Genomic DNA, 13,666 nt, shown 5'->3' with positions numbered 1-13,666 from the left:
GTTGAAGCTGATGACTTCTTTGTGATTCCCAAGTCACATCACCATTGGTGGCGTTTGCTGCACCACTTGCCCCCCTAGCAGCTCCCTGCCGTCCACCGTGACAACTTGCAGGGGCAGTGTGGCCGGCAGCAACTGTATAGCATGCTTGTTGACAAAGTCCTGCCCTATAAAGTCCGCATTGCTGCCTGAGTCAATGGTGATTGGCACGTCCATGGTGATGCCATTGGGCAGCTGGAGCGATGCGGTGAGCCTCACCACTGGTTTGGGCGGGAGGGGGTTCACGGTCTGTAAAATCTCTGGGGACTGCATCATTAACACGTCTGGCTGGGCCCCAGTGCCTCTTCCTCCAGCCAGACTGCGTCGTTTCCCTGCTGTGGTCCTCCTTGCTGTGTTGCTGCAGTCACCATTGCTGAGGCTGCAGTGAGCTTGTTGAGCCTCTGGGGACACTCTTTCGCCATATGCCCTGGCTCCTCACAGACGTAACACTTCCTGTTCCCTCTAGGAGGCTTCGCTTTCACTGCTGCTGGTGCTAGGGCTCTGGTTGCTGACTGAGCCCTGGCACCTCCAACCTCCATAGGTTCAGCTCCTCCTCCTGGCGGAGGCGTGGATTGCGTACGCGCTGCTTCTCTGGGAAAGAAGGAGGAGCCCCTGGCTGTTTCGCGCCCTCCACGCCCTTCGTCCCTGCTCCACGGACGTCCTTCCAGCCGCACCCCCACTGCCAGCGCCCTCTGCACGACCTCCTGGGTGGTTCGGGGTCTCTCCCCCCTCGCAATTTCATCTTTCACAGAGCTGTGTAATCCCTCCCAGAACAGGTCTCTTACAGGAGTCGAATCTCTGTCCCATTCTAGGGCACTGGCCAAGGCGAAAAAGCGGGCATGGTACTGCCGTACGCTGGCCCTTCCCTGTTTCAGTCCATGAATCTGTTGCCTAGCAAGATCCACGTCAATGCTTGATAAAAAACACGCATCCATCGCTTTAATAAAGGCATTCGCATTTTGGAGCGCCGGATCGTTATCCCTCCACAAATTGCGCAGCCATGCTCTGGCATCCCCATGCAAATAGGACATGATGAATCCCACTTTCTCTTGCTCATCTCTAAAATCTTTACTCAGCAGTTGCAGTGCACACAGTACGTCTGCTCTAAAATTGGGATACTGTTGCAGGTTCCCATCGAAGTGAGAGACCAGACCGCCTGTGCGTCTCCCCAACCCAATCCCCTCTGGTTTGGGTGTCTGTTGCCCTTGCTTCGTAAGCACTTCCAACCTGACCTGGAGATCCCTGTAGGCGGCAGCTGCGTCCTCCTCTCTCTTCCTGGATGCGAGAGCCTCGGCATTCAGCTGTGACACTGCTTCTCTGAGTTCCGCTATCTGCTGTTCAGCCGTCATGTCGGCTGCCGTTCGTGAGCTCGCTAGTAGGCACCTGCTTCTCTCCTCTCCTCGAGGCTGTAGATGCCCACAATTCTAGAGACGGAGCTTACTGTCAGGGTTGCTTCAAGATCCCAGCTCACAGAGGATCACGCTAGCCAACGGTCATTAAGTAAAAGTCTTTATTGAGTTACAGTTTCCATTCTCAAGCTGCTGCGTGCAACTCTACGTCTAGTAGCTAGACCGGCGAAGCTCCGTCTGAATCTCCGCCCCTCGTACACCAACTTAATATCCTAGCCCTGCTCCACCTTTTCCGCCTGACTGTTCTTCTCTGGGTCCCTCTGCCCCCCTGGGTCTCTTCCTTCCGGGATTCTTCTGACGCTGACCCCCCGGACCCTCCTGTCTCCTTGCGCCGGGCTTTAGGACCCGGCTCCCTTTCCGGGCTGCCTACTGCGCCGCCTTCCTGTGCATTTGAACTTGGCGCGCGCACCCAACCTTCCACCTTCCGTCTAACCGTCTCTTCGCTCCCAGATGGAGGTGTGGCCACTCCTGACTCGTGCCCTCCCTCCTGTTGTGAGCTGCCAGCGCTTGCCCCCTGGCTCCCTTCCTCTTCTCTGTTCTCTGGCGGTGACGCTGGTCCCGATCTCCAACTGCTCTCCTCTGAGTCCCCTCTGGCTCTATCTTCCTGGGGTGCCCCCCTAAACTCCCCCCTTGCCCTGGCCACTGGTGCTCCTTTCTGTGAATCCTCCGATTCACTGGAAAGGCTCGGAGATCTCGGGTCGTCGTCATCGCTCATCTTTTCTTCTGCCTCCTCCCCTTCGCTCTCTGTTTCCTCCCTTGCCCTTGCCTCTGCTCCTGAACCCCTGACAACGTGTATATTGCAAAGCAATTAAAATACAAAAATTTAAAGCAAAAATGAAAAAAATTACCCACATCCTCTGCATGAGATGAAGTCTACATCCAAATCAGACGTCCATTCAAGTCCATATCATATATCCATATTCCATAGGTCCACAAAGAATGACAGAAAGTAAAGCAACCAAAAATGCTTGTATGAAGTATTTTATGCTCATTCTTCACTGTATACAGAATGAAGCAAAATGGTCTAAACCACTGAGCCTCTAGGACTTGCCGATCAGAAGGTCAGCAGTTCGAATCCCCGCAATGGAGTGAGCTCCTGTTGCTCTGTCCCAGCTCCTGCCAACCTAGCAGTTCGAAAGCATGCCAGTGCAAGTAGATAAATAGGTACTGCTGCTGCAGGAAGGTAAACAGTGTTTCTGTGCGCTCTGATTTCTGTCACGGTGTCCTGTTGCGCCAGAAGCAGTTTAGTCCTGCTGGCCACATGAACCGGAAAGCTGTCTGTGGACAAACATTGGCCCCCTCAGCCTGAAAGCCAGATGAGCGCCGCAACCCCATAGTTGCCTTTGACTGGACTTAACCATCCAGGGGTCCTTTCATTCTGCACTTTGTGCCATTCTAAGTTTATTGGCGTGTTTGTCAACAAGTGCAAATTTCCATACTTTTTCATGCCAGTTCGTCGAAGAGACCCCGTCCATACTTTTCCAGTCATAGTTACACTGAAGTTCAGCAACATCTGGAGGACCAAAGGTTCCCCATCATTTATACTGGTCCGTTATCTCATTTTTAAACAGGTGGAAGTTCAGTGTCTGCTGCTGTTGGAGGTTCTGGGTGGCTCTCGCAAGCCGGTGGTGGACGGGGCTGTGAAGAAACTGAACAGGCTGTGGAAAGAGGTGTTGTATACATCTTCTGAGAGCATGAACAGATTCTGATTATTTTGGTCATGGGTGGCCAGCATGGAACCCTCCCGATCATTGTTGGACTGCAACTCCCATCAGCCCCAGCTAGCATATCCAGTAGTTAGAGATTGTGGGAGTTGTAGTACAACAACATATGGAGAACCCCGTGTTTGATACCCCCCAATTTGAGCTCCTTGAATTAGCTTCTTGGTTTTGCTGATTTGATGTCTTCTCCTCAGAACCCTGGGCTGGTGGATCAGTACCTCTCTGTTATTCTCAGCCTCGAAGCCAGCCAAGGCTACGCAGGCATGTTGGGCCTACTAGTGCAATTCTGCACCACTCAGAAAGAACTTGACGTCATTAACCGATACAAGGCAAGTACCCCAGGGCAGCCATTGAGAAAGATGTGACTAGTTAGCAGGTTGCCAGCAGGGGCATGGGTTGAGCTTGCATCCAGGGTCAGAATCAGCCGGTGGTGGAACCTTAAATCAGGTTGTGGAGAAGTGGATCCAGTCAGTGGCTTGCATCCTTATCTCCCCAACCCACAATGCCATCAGGTGACCGGTTTTTGCCCATGTTGATGATCAAGCAGATTTTTTGGGCTTGCATAGCCCCTTTGACTCAGCAACATCTTGTAGAATTCCCTTTGTAGGGCAGGTTGGTGTGGCTGGGCCAAATTGTGGGGCGAAGGCAGGGCACTGGTGAGTCTTATTCGGACGGATTCTAAGATTTTGGACGGATTCTAAGATTTTGGAGGCTCTTTCTGGTGGGGGAGGTGTCAGTCCTGGGGGGTGCTACCTTTTAATATCTGAAAAAGTAAAGCACCTCAAGTTCAGATTCCTGTCTGTTGTGCATCAAATTCTTGCACACTTCTTTCTGGGGAAATAAGGATGGTGTTTGCAACTGTGCCTGTGAAGGGGGTGGGGGCTCAAGCAGCGGTGGGGTCCCAAGCCTCTAAGCAGATACTTTGTAGCCTTGGTGAACTGCTACAGCAAACCCTTGCTGTTTGTCCAGCGTAGTGGTACATTGCTGAATGATTATAACAGGTGTTCTGTCTTCTCTAGAGCGCCCTCCTTGATTTCTACATGAAGAACATCCTGATGAGCAAGACAAGACCTCAGAAGCACCTGCTGGTGAGAGAAACTCCTAGCCTTGAGCATCTAAGGCTGCAATTCTAACTCCACTCACAATGGAAGTAAGCCCAATTCAATAGGGCTTATTTCTGTGAGTAGACATAGTTAGGATTGCAGCCCCAGTCAAAAATAGTTAGCTGGCTCACTGGGTTAAGTCTGCCGCAGCAAACACAAAACAAGAGTATCTTGGCACTTTTTAAGGTAAAGGTACCCCTGCCCGTACGGGCCAGTCTTGACAGATTCTGGGGTTGTGCGCCCATCTCACTCAAGAGGCCGGGGGCCAGCGCTGTCCGGCGACACTTCTGGGTCACGTGGCCAGCGTGACAAAGCTGCATCTGGCGAGCCAGCGCAGCACACGGAAACGCCGTTTACCTTCCCGCTGGTAAGCGGTCCCTATTTATCTACTTGCACCCGGGGGTGCTTTCGAACTGCTAGGTTGGTAGGCGCTGGGACCGAGCAACGGGAGCGCACCCCGCCACGGGGTTTCGAACCACCGACCTTCCGATCGGCAAGCCCTAGGCGCTGAGGCTTTCACCCACAGCGCCACCCGCGTCCCGATACTTTTTAAAGGCAAGCAAATTTATTGTGGTGGAAGGTTTCATGACCTAGGGTCAGCTTTATCAGATGAATGGACTGTTTTCCTTAGTTGTCAGGCATGCATACAGAGAAAAGAACTGGAAAGCCATGGAGGAAAATGGCTATGAAATGTTTCCAGCGTTTCTGCGCTTTGCTCAGCTTAATAATAATAAATAATAATAATTTTTGTCTGCCGCTCATCTGGCTGGGTTGCCCCAGCCATGCTGGGCAGCTCCCAACAGAGTATTAAAAACACGATAAAATATCAAACATTACAAGCTTCCCTAAACAGGGTTGCCTGAATACAGACATTAGAAACAATCCTTACTTAAAAACAACACTTGGTCTTAATATTGCGTTTTGAATTTCTGTTACCTGTCCTGGAATTTTGTGAAGAGTGGATAAGAAATCATAATCGTCATAACAGTTATGCTAGGTGCCATCATAGTCTTCCTGACTTGTAAGTTAAACACCCATATTATTACTGGAAGTCAGCTTGCTGGATGGGAATTTGTGCTCTCCCTAGGTGACCAGGCAAGTGGCTATTAAACTGTGCTTAATTATTTAAGTTACAGGTAGGTAGCCGTGTTGGTCTGCCATAGTCAAAACAAAATAAAAAAAATCCTTCCAGTAGCACCTTAGAGACCAACTAAGTTTGTCATTGACAATGTTGGTCTCTAAGGTGCTACTGGAAGGAATTCTTTAAGTGTAAATTGCCTTTGGACCATGGTTTGGAAGGCGATGAATAAATTGTAACAACAGCGGCAACAGTAATATTTGCACTAAGGATCCCGAGCCGTGTATTGCATTAAAGCGGGTGGGTTTCTTGCAGGACAACTGTGCCCCTCTGCTCCGCTATGTGTCTCATACTGAATTCAAGGACCTCGTCTTGCCAGCTTTGCAGAAGTCCCTCTTGCGGAGCCCTGAGAACGCAATTGAAAGTGAGTGGCCAGTGAAAGCATGTGCGGTGGGGGGTGGGGTACATTGCAAAGGAAGTTTGCACCAAGCTGATTTGTCAGCACCTGAGACCCACATAGTGGCTCTTCATTGCATGGGGGTCAAGAATGAGCTCCAGCTGGGTTAGAGAAGCAGCATTTGGTTCTTGATGTCCATGTGTGGGTGGATCTGTTTTAAGTTTATGCAATAGGCCTTTCATGTTTTTGGCCTAAGGTACAGATTCTGTTCATCTGTGGGGGGAACATGTCACATGCCAATGTTGCATTGGAATTCTGTGTTTCATTAGATCACATAAACTCAAAATCTTCTGGAATGCCCTGTGCTTTTTTTATTTTATTCACAGCATTAAAAAGCAACTTGCCATGTAGGTATTAGACAAACATACAATTCTCTGCAAGTAGATAAAAACCAGGGGGTTAACAGTTTGCTGGATTGTTTCTCTCGCACCCTGGTACAGGTTTCTCATTTTTTAGGAAGCGGCATCTCAAGTGTCAACCTCTTTGTAGTTCCCAGTTACTTTATTTTGGTTCTTGTGCATGGACCATGAATGCTTGTTGTATTCATGTCCCACTTGCAGGCTTCCCTTTGGGGGCACCTGGGTGGCTGCTGGGTGAGAGAACAGAATGCTAGACTAGATGGGCCCATAGGCCTGATCCAGCAGGTCTTGTCTTACAGAAAGCTTGCTGTTGTGGACTTTCAGAGATTGGTCCCCGGCAAACCTGTAAGCTAATGAACGTTAACACACTTCTCTCCTTCCTGTCTTCAGCTATCTCCTCTCTCTTGGCATCTGTGACCCTCGATCTCAGCCAGTATGCTCTGGACATAGTGAAAGGTCTAGCTGGTAAGTTCCATTGTCTGCGCTTACAGAGACCAGCAGAAATTTTCCTCTATTGCTGCTGCTTTTACCAATGCCATCCTGTACTGTTGCAGGCATAGGCAAACTCGGCCCTCCAGATGTTTTGAGACTACAGTTCCCATCATCCCTGACCGTGGGTCCTGTTATCTAGGGATGATGGGAGTTGTAGTCCCAGAACATCTGGAGGGCCGAGTTTGCCTATGCCTGGTTTTGAGAGTGGAGCTTTGTTATAGTGAGAGCAATTGAGAATGGTTTGAAGCACTTGAAGCCTGGTGGTTGTTTGCCATTCCAAGCAGGTGCTTTTTGGGAGAAGAAGGTGCTAGTCTTCAAGGAGAAGGAAACAATTACTCTGAGTAAGTGACCCAAGCATTTCATGATTGGCAGGGGCCAATTTTTAATAGGTGGAGAGAAAATTTAAAAGTTGGGGCATGTTTGTTTTTCAAAGAGGGGAACTAGGCTGCAGTCATCATGTCCATATCTCTTCTTCCCAACCCCAGTTGTTAGTAAAGATAATTGTAAGCTTCCATACAGCTCCAAAGATTTGAGCATTTGTGTTTCGATTTTATAGGTCAGTTGAAATCCAACAGTTCTCAGCTGATGGACGAGGCTATTGTAGCATTGAAGAACTTGGCTCGGCAGTGCAGCGACCCATCAACAGTGGAGTCACTTGGGAGACACCTGTTTGCCATTTTGGGAGGTGAGTGGCTCTGATCATTCCCTTTTCTTGTGTCACTTGCACCTTGCCTGGGAGATAAGCAGTGTTAGTCCTACTCACAGTAGACCCATCAAAACTGACGGGCAGGTAACTTAAGTTCATAGATTTGAATGGGGCTGCTCTGCGCATGACTTAGGCTAAGTTCACACCATACCTTTAAACTGTAGTGGTGTCACTTGAAACAGTCGCGGCTTCTCCCAAAGAATCCTGGTAACTGTAGGTGCTGAGAGTTTCCAGGGGGACCCCTGTTTCACTCCTAGAGCTGCAATTCCCGGAGTGGCTTAACAACCAGTCCTCCTTTCCCAGGGAACTCTGGGAATTGTGGCTCTGGGAGGAGAACAAACTACAGCTCCCAGAAATGAAGGCGTGAATATGGCCTTAGTTGGATATCGCCCTCTGCCCTGTTTCGCAGTGCACCTAACCTCTGCTTGTGGTGTCTCGGTTGTGGGATTTGAGGAACGGCCAAGGTCAGGAGAGCTGGGAGCAGACTTAGTTGCATATTCCCATTCTACATCTGGCTTCAGGAACCTCATGCCTCTTCATGGTTCCTGGAAAGCCTTCCAATGGGGCACTTTTGGTGGTGTCCCCCAACCCCCAAGATTTCCTGGTTTAAACATAATCGGACGCTGATTATGCAGCAGGTTTCTTGGCTTGTGCCCTAGTTTGCATGAAGAAGGGAGAGGCAAAGTTTTTTCCTGTTGGTACCCAGAGCTCATTAATATCTTGGCCTATTAAGCTGAGATGTGCTTAAGCCAGAGCATTAAAATTTGGGTTTTATGTCTTTTTGAACTTTGAGTCTACGGCTAACCCGCAATTCTTGTTGACAGGTGCCGAGGGAAAGCTAACAGTTGTGGCACAGAAAATCAGTGTCCTCTCAGGTAAGGGAAAACGTCTGGGATTGCCTTACAGTTGTAGTGGAATGTTGGAAGATTCAGTACTTATTCACACAATGCATAGTTAAACTGTAGAACTTCTTCCCATGGGAGGCATGGATGGCCGCCATCTTGGATGGCTTTGAAAGAGGGTTGGACAAATTCATGGAGGAGAATAAGGCTACAAGTTGGGCTGTTAGCTCTATGCTCTGGCTCTGTGGTCAGAGGCAGTAATGCTTCTGAATACCAGTTGCTGGAGGGGAGAGTGTCCCTGTGCTCAGGTCCAGCTTGCAGGTTTCTCAAAGGCAGCCAGGTGGCCACTGTGAAAACAGGCTGTTGGACAAGATGGGCCATGAGTGTGATCCAGCAGACTTTTTAAAAAAAATTAAATAATCTTTATTAATTTAAATTATACATACAAAGAATTTACAATCTCATACTACAAAAAGAAAATGAAAGAAAAAGAAAATTAAAGAAAAGACTTTTCAATATGTTCCTGCAGATACAGAGTATTTTTCTTTCCTGCTTTCGAAATGCCAAAAGGAAATGTAGCTCTAACCTAGGGAGTTTTTCTGCTTTTAGGGATCGGCAGCTGTAGCCACCATGCAGTTTCTGGGCCTTCAAACCAAGTTGTAAGCGGAACTATAACAGAACTTTTCATCCCTTTCCTTCAGCAGGAAGGTAAGGTGTCTTATTTTGTGGCACACTGTCGACTTCAGTGATTGGAACGTGATTGTGAAAAGCACACTGCTGATTGACAGGTTGCTTTCTTTGCCCCAGTTTCTTTTCGTTTTCTCTCTCCTCAGTCCACGAAGGCACTTTGGTGCACGCCATCTCTGTCCTCGCACTCTGGTGTAATCGGTTCACCACCGAAGTGCCCAAGAAGCTGGTCGAGTGGTTCAAGAAAGCCTTCAGCCTTAAAACCTCCACTTCCGCTGTAAGGCATGCATATCTTCAGTGCATGCTGGCATCCTTCAAAGGCAAGAAAGAGCCTCTTTTAGTTCCATTCCTGTGTCTGTGCAATCCCTTCCGCTAGCAGGTTTTTGGGGAAAGGCCTCCCTGACTTCTCTTTCTGCTTCCACAGGCAATGTACTTATGCAGGGAGTAGACTTGCTGCCATTGCTGATGCAAACGGTTGAAAAAGCAGCAGCGCAGAGCACTCAGGTTGCCCTGGTGACGGAAGGCGTGGCAGCAGCCTTGCTGATTTGTAGGCTCTCGGTAGCTGATGCACAAATAGGTAAGGTCCCACGATGTTTAGAAACAAGTTTCCCTTTTTGATGGGGTGAAGGAACCATAGGTACAGATGAACAATCTTAGTGCACCTGCATAATTCAGGTGTCTCTCTTTTTCCTCACCCACCCCTGTGGTCTTCACAGTTGTAAGATCTGGTACAGAATTATTACTCAGAGACAATTGTAGTGGTTCACTTTCCTGCGTTCTGCTCGTGTGGATTTATATAGTTAGTTGTTGCATTTCTCTCCCATCTTTTTCTCCAAGGAGCTCAAGGTGGCATACACAGTTCTCCCCCCTGCCATCATTTAATCCCCACAACAACCCTGTGAGGTTGGTAGGTTAGGCTGAGAGGCAGTGGCTGTGGCCCAAGGTCACCCAGGGAACTTCATGGATGAGTGGGGATTCGAACCCTGGTCTCCTAGGTCCTAGTCCAACACTCTAACCACTACACCAACATTGGCGCTCATTGGATTGCAATGGCCTCAGACCATTCTCCCTCCCACCACCAATCCCCCCCCCCCCCCTTATGCAAGCAAAACACTGTGCAGTGTTGGATACAACCCTTTGTTTTTTATCAATGTGTTTTTATTTTTGCTTATAGTACAGTGTTAATGGAAAAAATAAAGTTTTATTATAAGTAAGCCACTTAGGATCTTGCATGCTAAGTGGTATATAAATATAGTAAATACAGTGGTGCCCCGCAAGACGAATGCCTCGCAAGACGAAAAACCCGCTAGACGAAAGGGTTTTCCGTTTTTGAGTTGCTTCGCAAGACGATTTTCGTATGGCCTTGCTTCGCAAGACGAAAACGTCTTGCGAGTCTTGCGATTTTTTCCCGCTCCCCCCCCCTTTTCTAAGCCACTAATAGCCTTTTAGCCGCTAAGCCTTTAATAGCCGCTAAGCCGCTAATAGCGCTAAGCCGCTAATAGGGTTGCTTCGCAAGACGAAAAAAACGCTAGACGAAGAGACTCGCGGAACGGATTGTTTTCGTCTTGCGAGGCACCACTGTAATAGGGTATAGCTTTCTTTATATAAGCAGTGCCTGCAGGGCTGGTTGCCTCCTCTTCTTTTTGTTATATACATGGCCACAATCTCTTTCTTTTCCTCTCCAGAGAACAAACTGAGCAGCTTCTGGCCCCTCGTTCTGGATGAGAAAAAGCAGATTTTCACTTCTGAGAAGTTCCTGCAGTCTGCATCAGAGGAAGGTGAGCTGGATGCCTTTGCTTTAAGGTCATCCTCAGGTTTTGCAAAAGGGTTTCCTAAGATGGACAGGCTTCTGTATTTTGGGGCTTTGGGGCACTGTATGTTCTCCTCTTCTACTGCTTGTAGGCAAAGCTGAGTGAGGCAGGTTAGTCTGCCTTGTGGACAAGGAAGATGGGCTACTAACTTTTGCATCTCTCCTTAGTACACTTGTGCAGTGGATTGTGTTGCCCAGGTCTTTGCTGGTAAAGGCTTAATACGCACAGTTCTGCCTCTCTTGTTTCTTTGTTCTTTGGGATCAGATGTCTTTTTTAGTTAAGAACTTTAGCAAGAAAACATCAACTGAAAACATATGGGAATACTGATAACATCATAGTAAATTAAACACCGTGTAAGGTTGTACATTGTCATGAAGCGTATTATTCTGGAACATCACAAAAAAATCCTCAATCTCTTCATAAACTTATTGGATCCAAAAGATCCAGTCCTTTATGATGACGATAAAACCAAGCTGCCATAAAAGAATACATGTAAATCAACAAAGTGCCTCTTTTTAAATTTTTTTGTTTTTAAATTATTTGAATATCGTGCCTACAATATCTTAGGCAAAACTTTTGTAGCTGTTAAGTTGCTTTTTTTGAAAGGAAAGCTGTGATTCTCTTTACGCAGAGGGCCTTCTCAGTAGTGGCACCCGCCCTGTGGAATGCCCTCCCTCCAGATGTCAAAGAGAAAAACAACTACCAGACTTTTAGAAGACATCTGAAGGCAGCCCTGTTTAGGGAAGCTTTTAATGTTTAATAGGTTATTGTATTTTAATATTCTATTGGAAGCCGCCCAGAGTGGCTGGGGAAACCCAGCCAGATGGGTGGGGTATAAATAATAAATTATTATTTATTGTGGGATTGTGATTTACATGCAAGGGTAGGTATGGTGAATGCAACAAGGCTGGCTTCCACACCTTTTGTGTTTTTCCTCCCCTCTTGCAGCAATGTGCACAGTTCTGCAGCTGACAGAACGCCTCCTCTTGGACCATGAGCATCGACTACCTGGGGCTAAAGTCCAGTACGTATAGCTTGGTCTCCGTCTATTGCTTATCATCAAACTCTTGAACCTTCCTCTGAGGTTGAGGGCACCCCCAGAACTTTGCACAAAAGGCTGGTATGCTTTGGGTCATGATCACACTGTTGTTGACTGCTTGCCTCCTCCCCATACTGAATCAGACCATTGGCCCATCTAGCTCAGTACTGTGTACACTGACTGGCAGCAGCCTCTCTGGGTTTCCAGATGGGACATTCCCAGCCCTAGATTGAACATGGGACCTTCTGCATGCAAATCAGATGCTCTGTCCCTGGTGCATGGCTCTCCTCCCTCTTATGTCTCTCTCTCCTTCCCCTCTACCTTTTTTTCTCGCTTTCAGGCAATATCACAAAGCCCTGGCTGCAGTCCTCCTCAGCCGATCATGGGGTGTCCGAAAGCTCGCCCAGCAGACTGTGAGGAAGCTCCTGTCTTTGCCCAGAGGGTTCAAGTTGGCTTATGGGCTCTTAGAAGAGCTGAAAGTAGTGCTCAGTTCTCACAAGGTAAAGTCCATACAACTTTGGGGACGAGGTCCAGCCTTTTAAAGGCCTCCATCCTGAGGTTCATGGAGGATAAGGCTAATATCCACAATGGCTAGGTTCTGTCTCCACTGCTGGAGGGAGCGTACTTCATGGGGACGCGGGTGGCGCTGTGGTCTAAACCACTGAGCCTCTTGGGCTTGCTGATCAGAAGGTTGGCGGTTTGAATCCCCGTGACAGAGTGAGCTCCCGTTGTTCTGTCCCAGCTCCTGCCAACCTAGCAGTTCGAAAGCACACCAGTGCAAGTAGATAAATAGGTACTGCTGCGGCAGGAAGGTAAATGGTGTTTCCTTGCACTCTGGCTTCCATCATGGTGTTCTGTTGCGCCAGAAGTGGTTTTGTCATGCGGGCCATGTATGACCCGGAAAGCTGTCTGAGGACAAATGGCGGCTCCCTCAGCCTGAAAGTGAGATGAGCTCCCTACCCCATAGACACCTTTGACTGGACTTAACAGTGCAGAGGTCCTTTACCTTTTTTACCTTTATGGGGGCAAAATTTACATCTATTGCTTTGCTATGCAATATTGTGCAAGAGAGGGGATTGTTTTTGTTGCATTCAGGTCTGGTTTGCAGGCTTCCCATAGACATCCGCTATTCATTCAGCCTTTATTGGGATAATTTAGACAACAAGACTGTAAAGGAGAAAAAAAGAAAACCATCCATAAAACATTGATAAATACATAAAACATCTAAAAGATCCATTAGCCACCATTAAGTACAATTAAGTAGTTTTAGATTTTAGATTTGACTTTAAAGATCTTGGCTAAATAATCCTGAAACAATCTCAGTAATTTTGGGTAATACCCTCAGCAGATAATTGGATTACAAATTCTTTGCAAGTTTGAGCTTCAATACTTTGAGCTTCAATGGAGTTGCCAGTTGATGGGGACTACAGGAGGGGGAAAGTGTTTCTGTTGCACTCAGGTCGGGTCGCAGGCTTCCCACAGACATCCGATCAGCCACTATGAGAACAGGATCCTGGGCTGGGTGGGCCTTTTAGCCTGATCCTGATGTCAGACTCCTGCTGCATTCGGCTGTGCTTTACTCTACAAGACTTGGATCGACGTTCTCTCTACACTCCAGCACTTGTCTTACATTTATATTTATATCCGTGCATTTATATTCACGATTTGTCAGGTACTGCCCACCGAGGCCTTGCTCACTGAGACAGGAGAGCTGTCGGAACAAGGAAAGACCTACATCCCTCCTCGTGTCCTCCAGGAGACGCTGTGCATGATCTCTTGCGTGTCAGGGCTGGAGGGCGATCCAGAGGAGAAGGAAAAGTTAGCCTTGGAAATGTTGCTAGTAAGCAATCACCCTTCCCTAGGTGAGTAGGAGAGGGGAAAGTTCCCAGTATGTTATTCTTTGAAGGAGAACTACTTGAAAATGGT

At 48.0% G+C, this 13,666-nt stretch overlaps 1 protein-coding gene across 2 annotated transcripts in view; it reads left to right on the top strand.

The window, feature by feature from the left end:
- GCN1 (GCN1 activator of EIF2AK4) overlaps positions 1-13,666 on the top strand; it is a 75,932-nt gene that overhangs the window by 9,901 nt on the left and 52,365 nt on the right. For both annotated transcript variants that reach the window (XM_028709264.2, XM_028709263.2), the window contains exons 6-19: positions 3,017-3,115; positions 3,361-3,495; positions 4,186-4,254; positions 5,663-5,771; positions 6,554-6,628; positions 7,212-7,340; positions 8,186-8,236; positions 8,813-8,911; positions 9,037-9,210; positions 9,315-9,467; positions 10,576-10,668; positions 11,650-11,725; positions 12,081-12,240; positions 13,413-13,602. In XM_028709264.2, coding sequence (XP_028565097.2) covers positions 3,017-3,115; positions 3,361-3,495; positions 4,186-4,254; positions 5,663-5,771; positions 6,554-6,628; positions 7,212-7,340; positions 8,186-8,236; positions 8,813-8,911; positions 9,037-9,210; positions 9,315-9,467; positions 10,576-10,668; positions 11,650-11,725; positions 12,081-12,240; positions 13,413-13,602 — 1,612 coding nt within the window. The remainder of the gene's footprint in view (positions 1-3,016; positions 3,116-3,360; positions 3,496-4,185; positions 4,255-5,662; positions 5,772-6,553; positions 6,629-7,211; positions 7,341-8,185; positions 8,237-8,812; positions 8,912-9,036; positions 9,211-9,314; positions 9,468-10,575; positions 10,669-11,649; positions 11,726-12,080; positions 12,241-13,412; positions 13,603-13,666) is intronic.

The sequence above is a fragment of the Podarcis muralis genome, chromosome 16 (assembly GCF_964188315.1).
Source record: "Podarcis muralis chromosome 16, rPodMur119.hap1.1, whole genome shotgun sequence".
Lineage (NCBI taxonomy): Eukaryota > Metazoa > Chordata > Lepidosauria > Squamata > Lacertidae > Podarcis > Podarcis muralis.
Note: the sequence above shows the minus strand (reverse complement) of the source record. Positions and strands in the feature narration are given on the sequence as shown.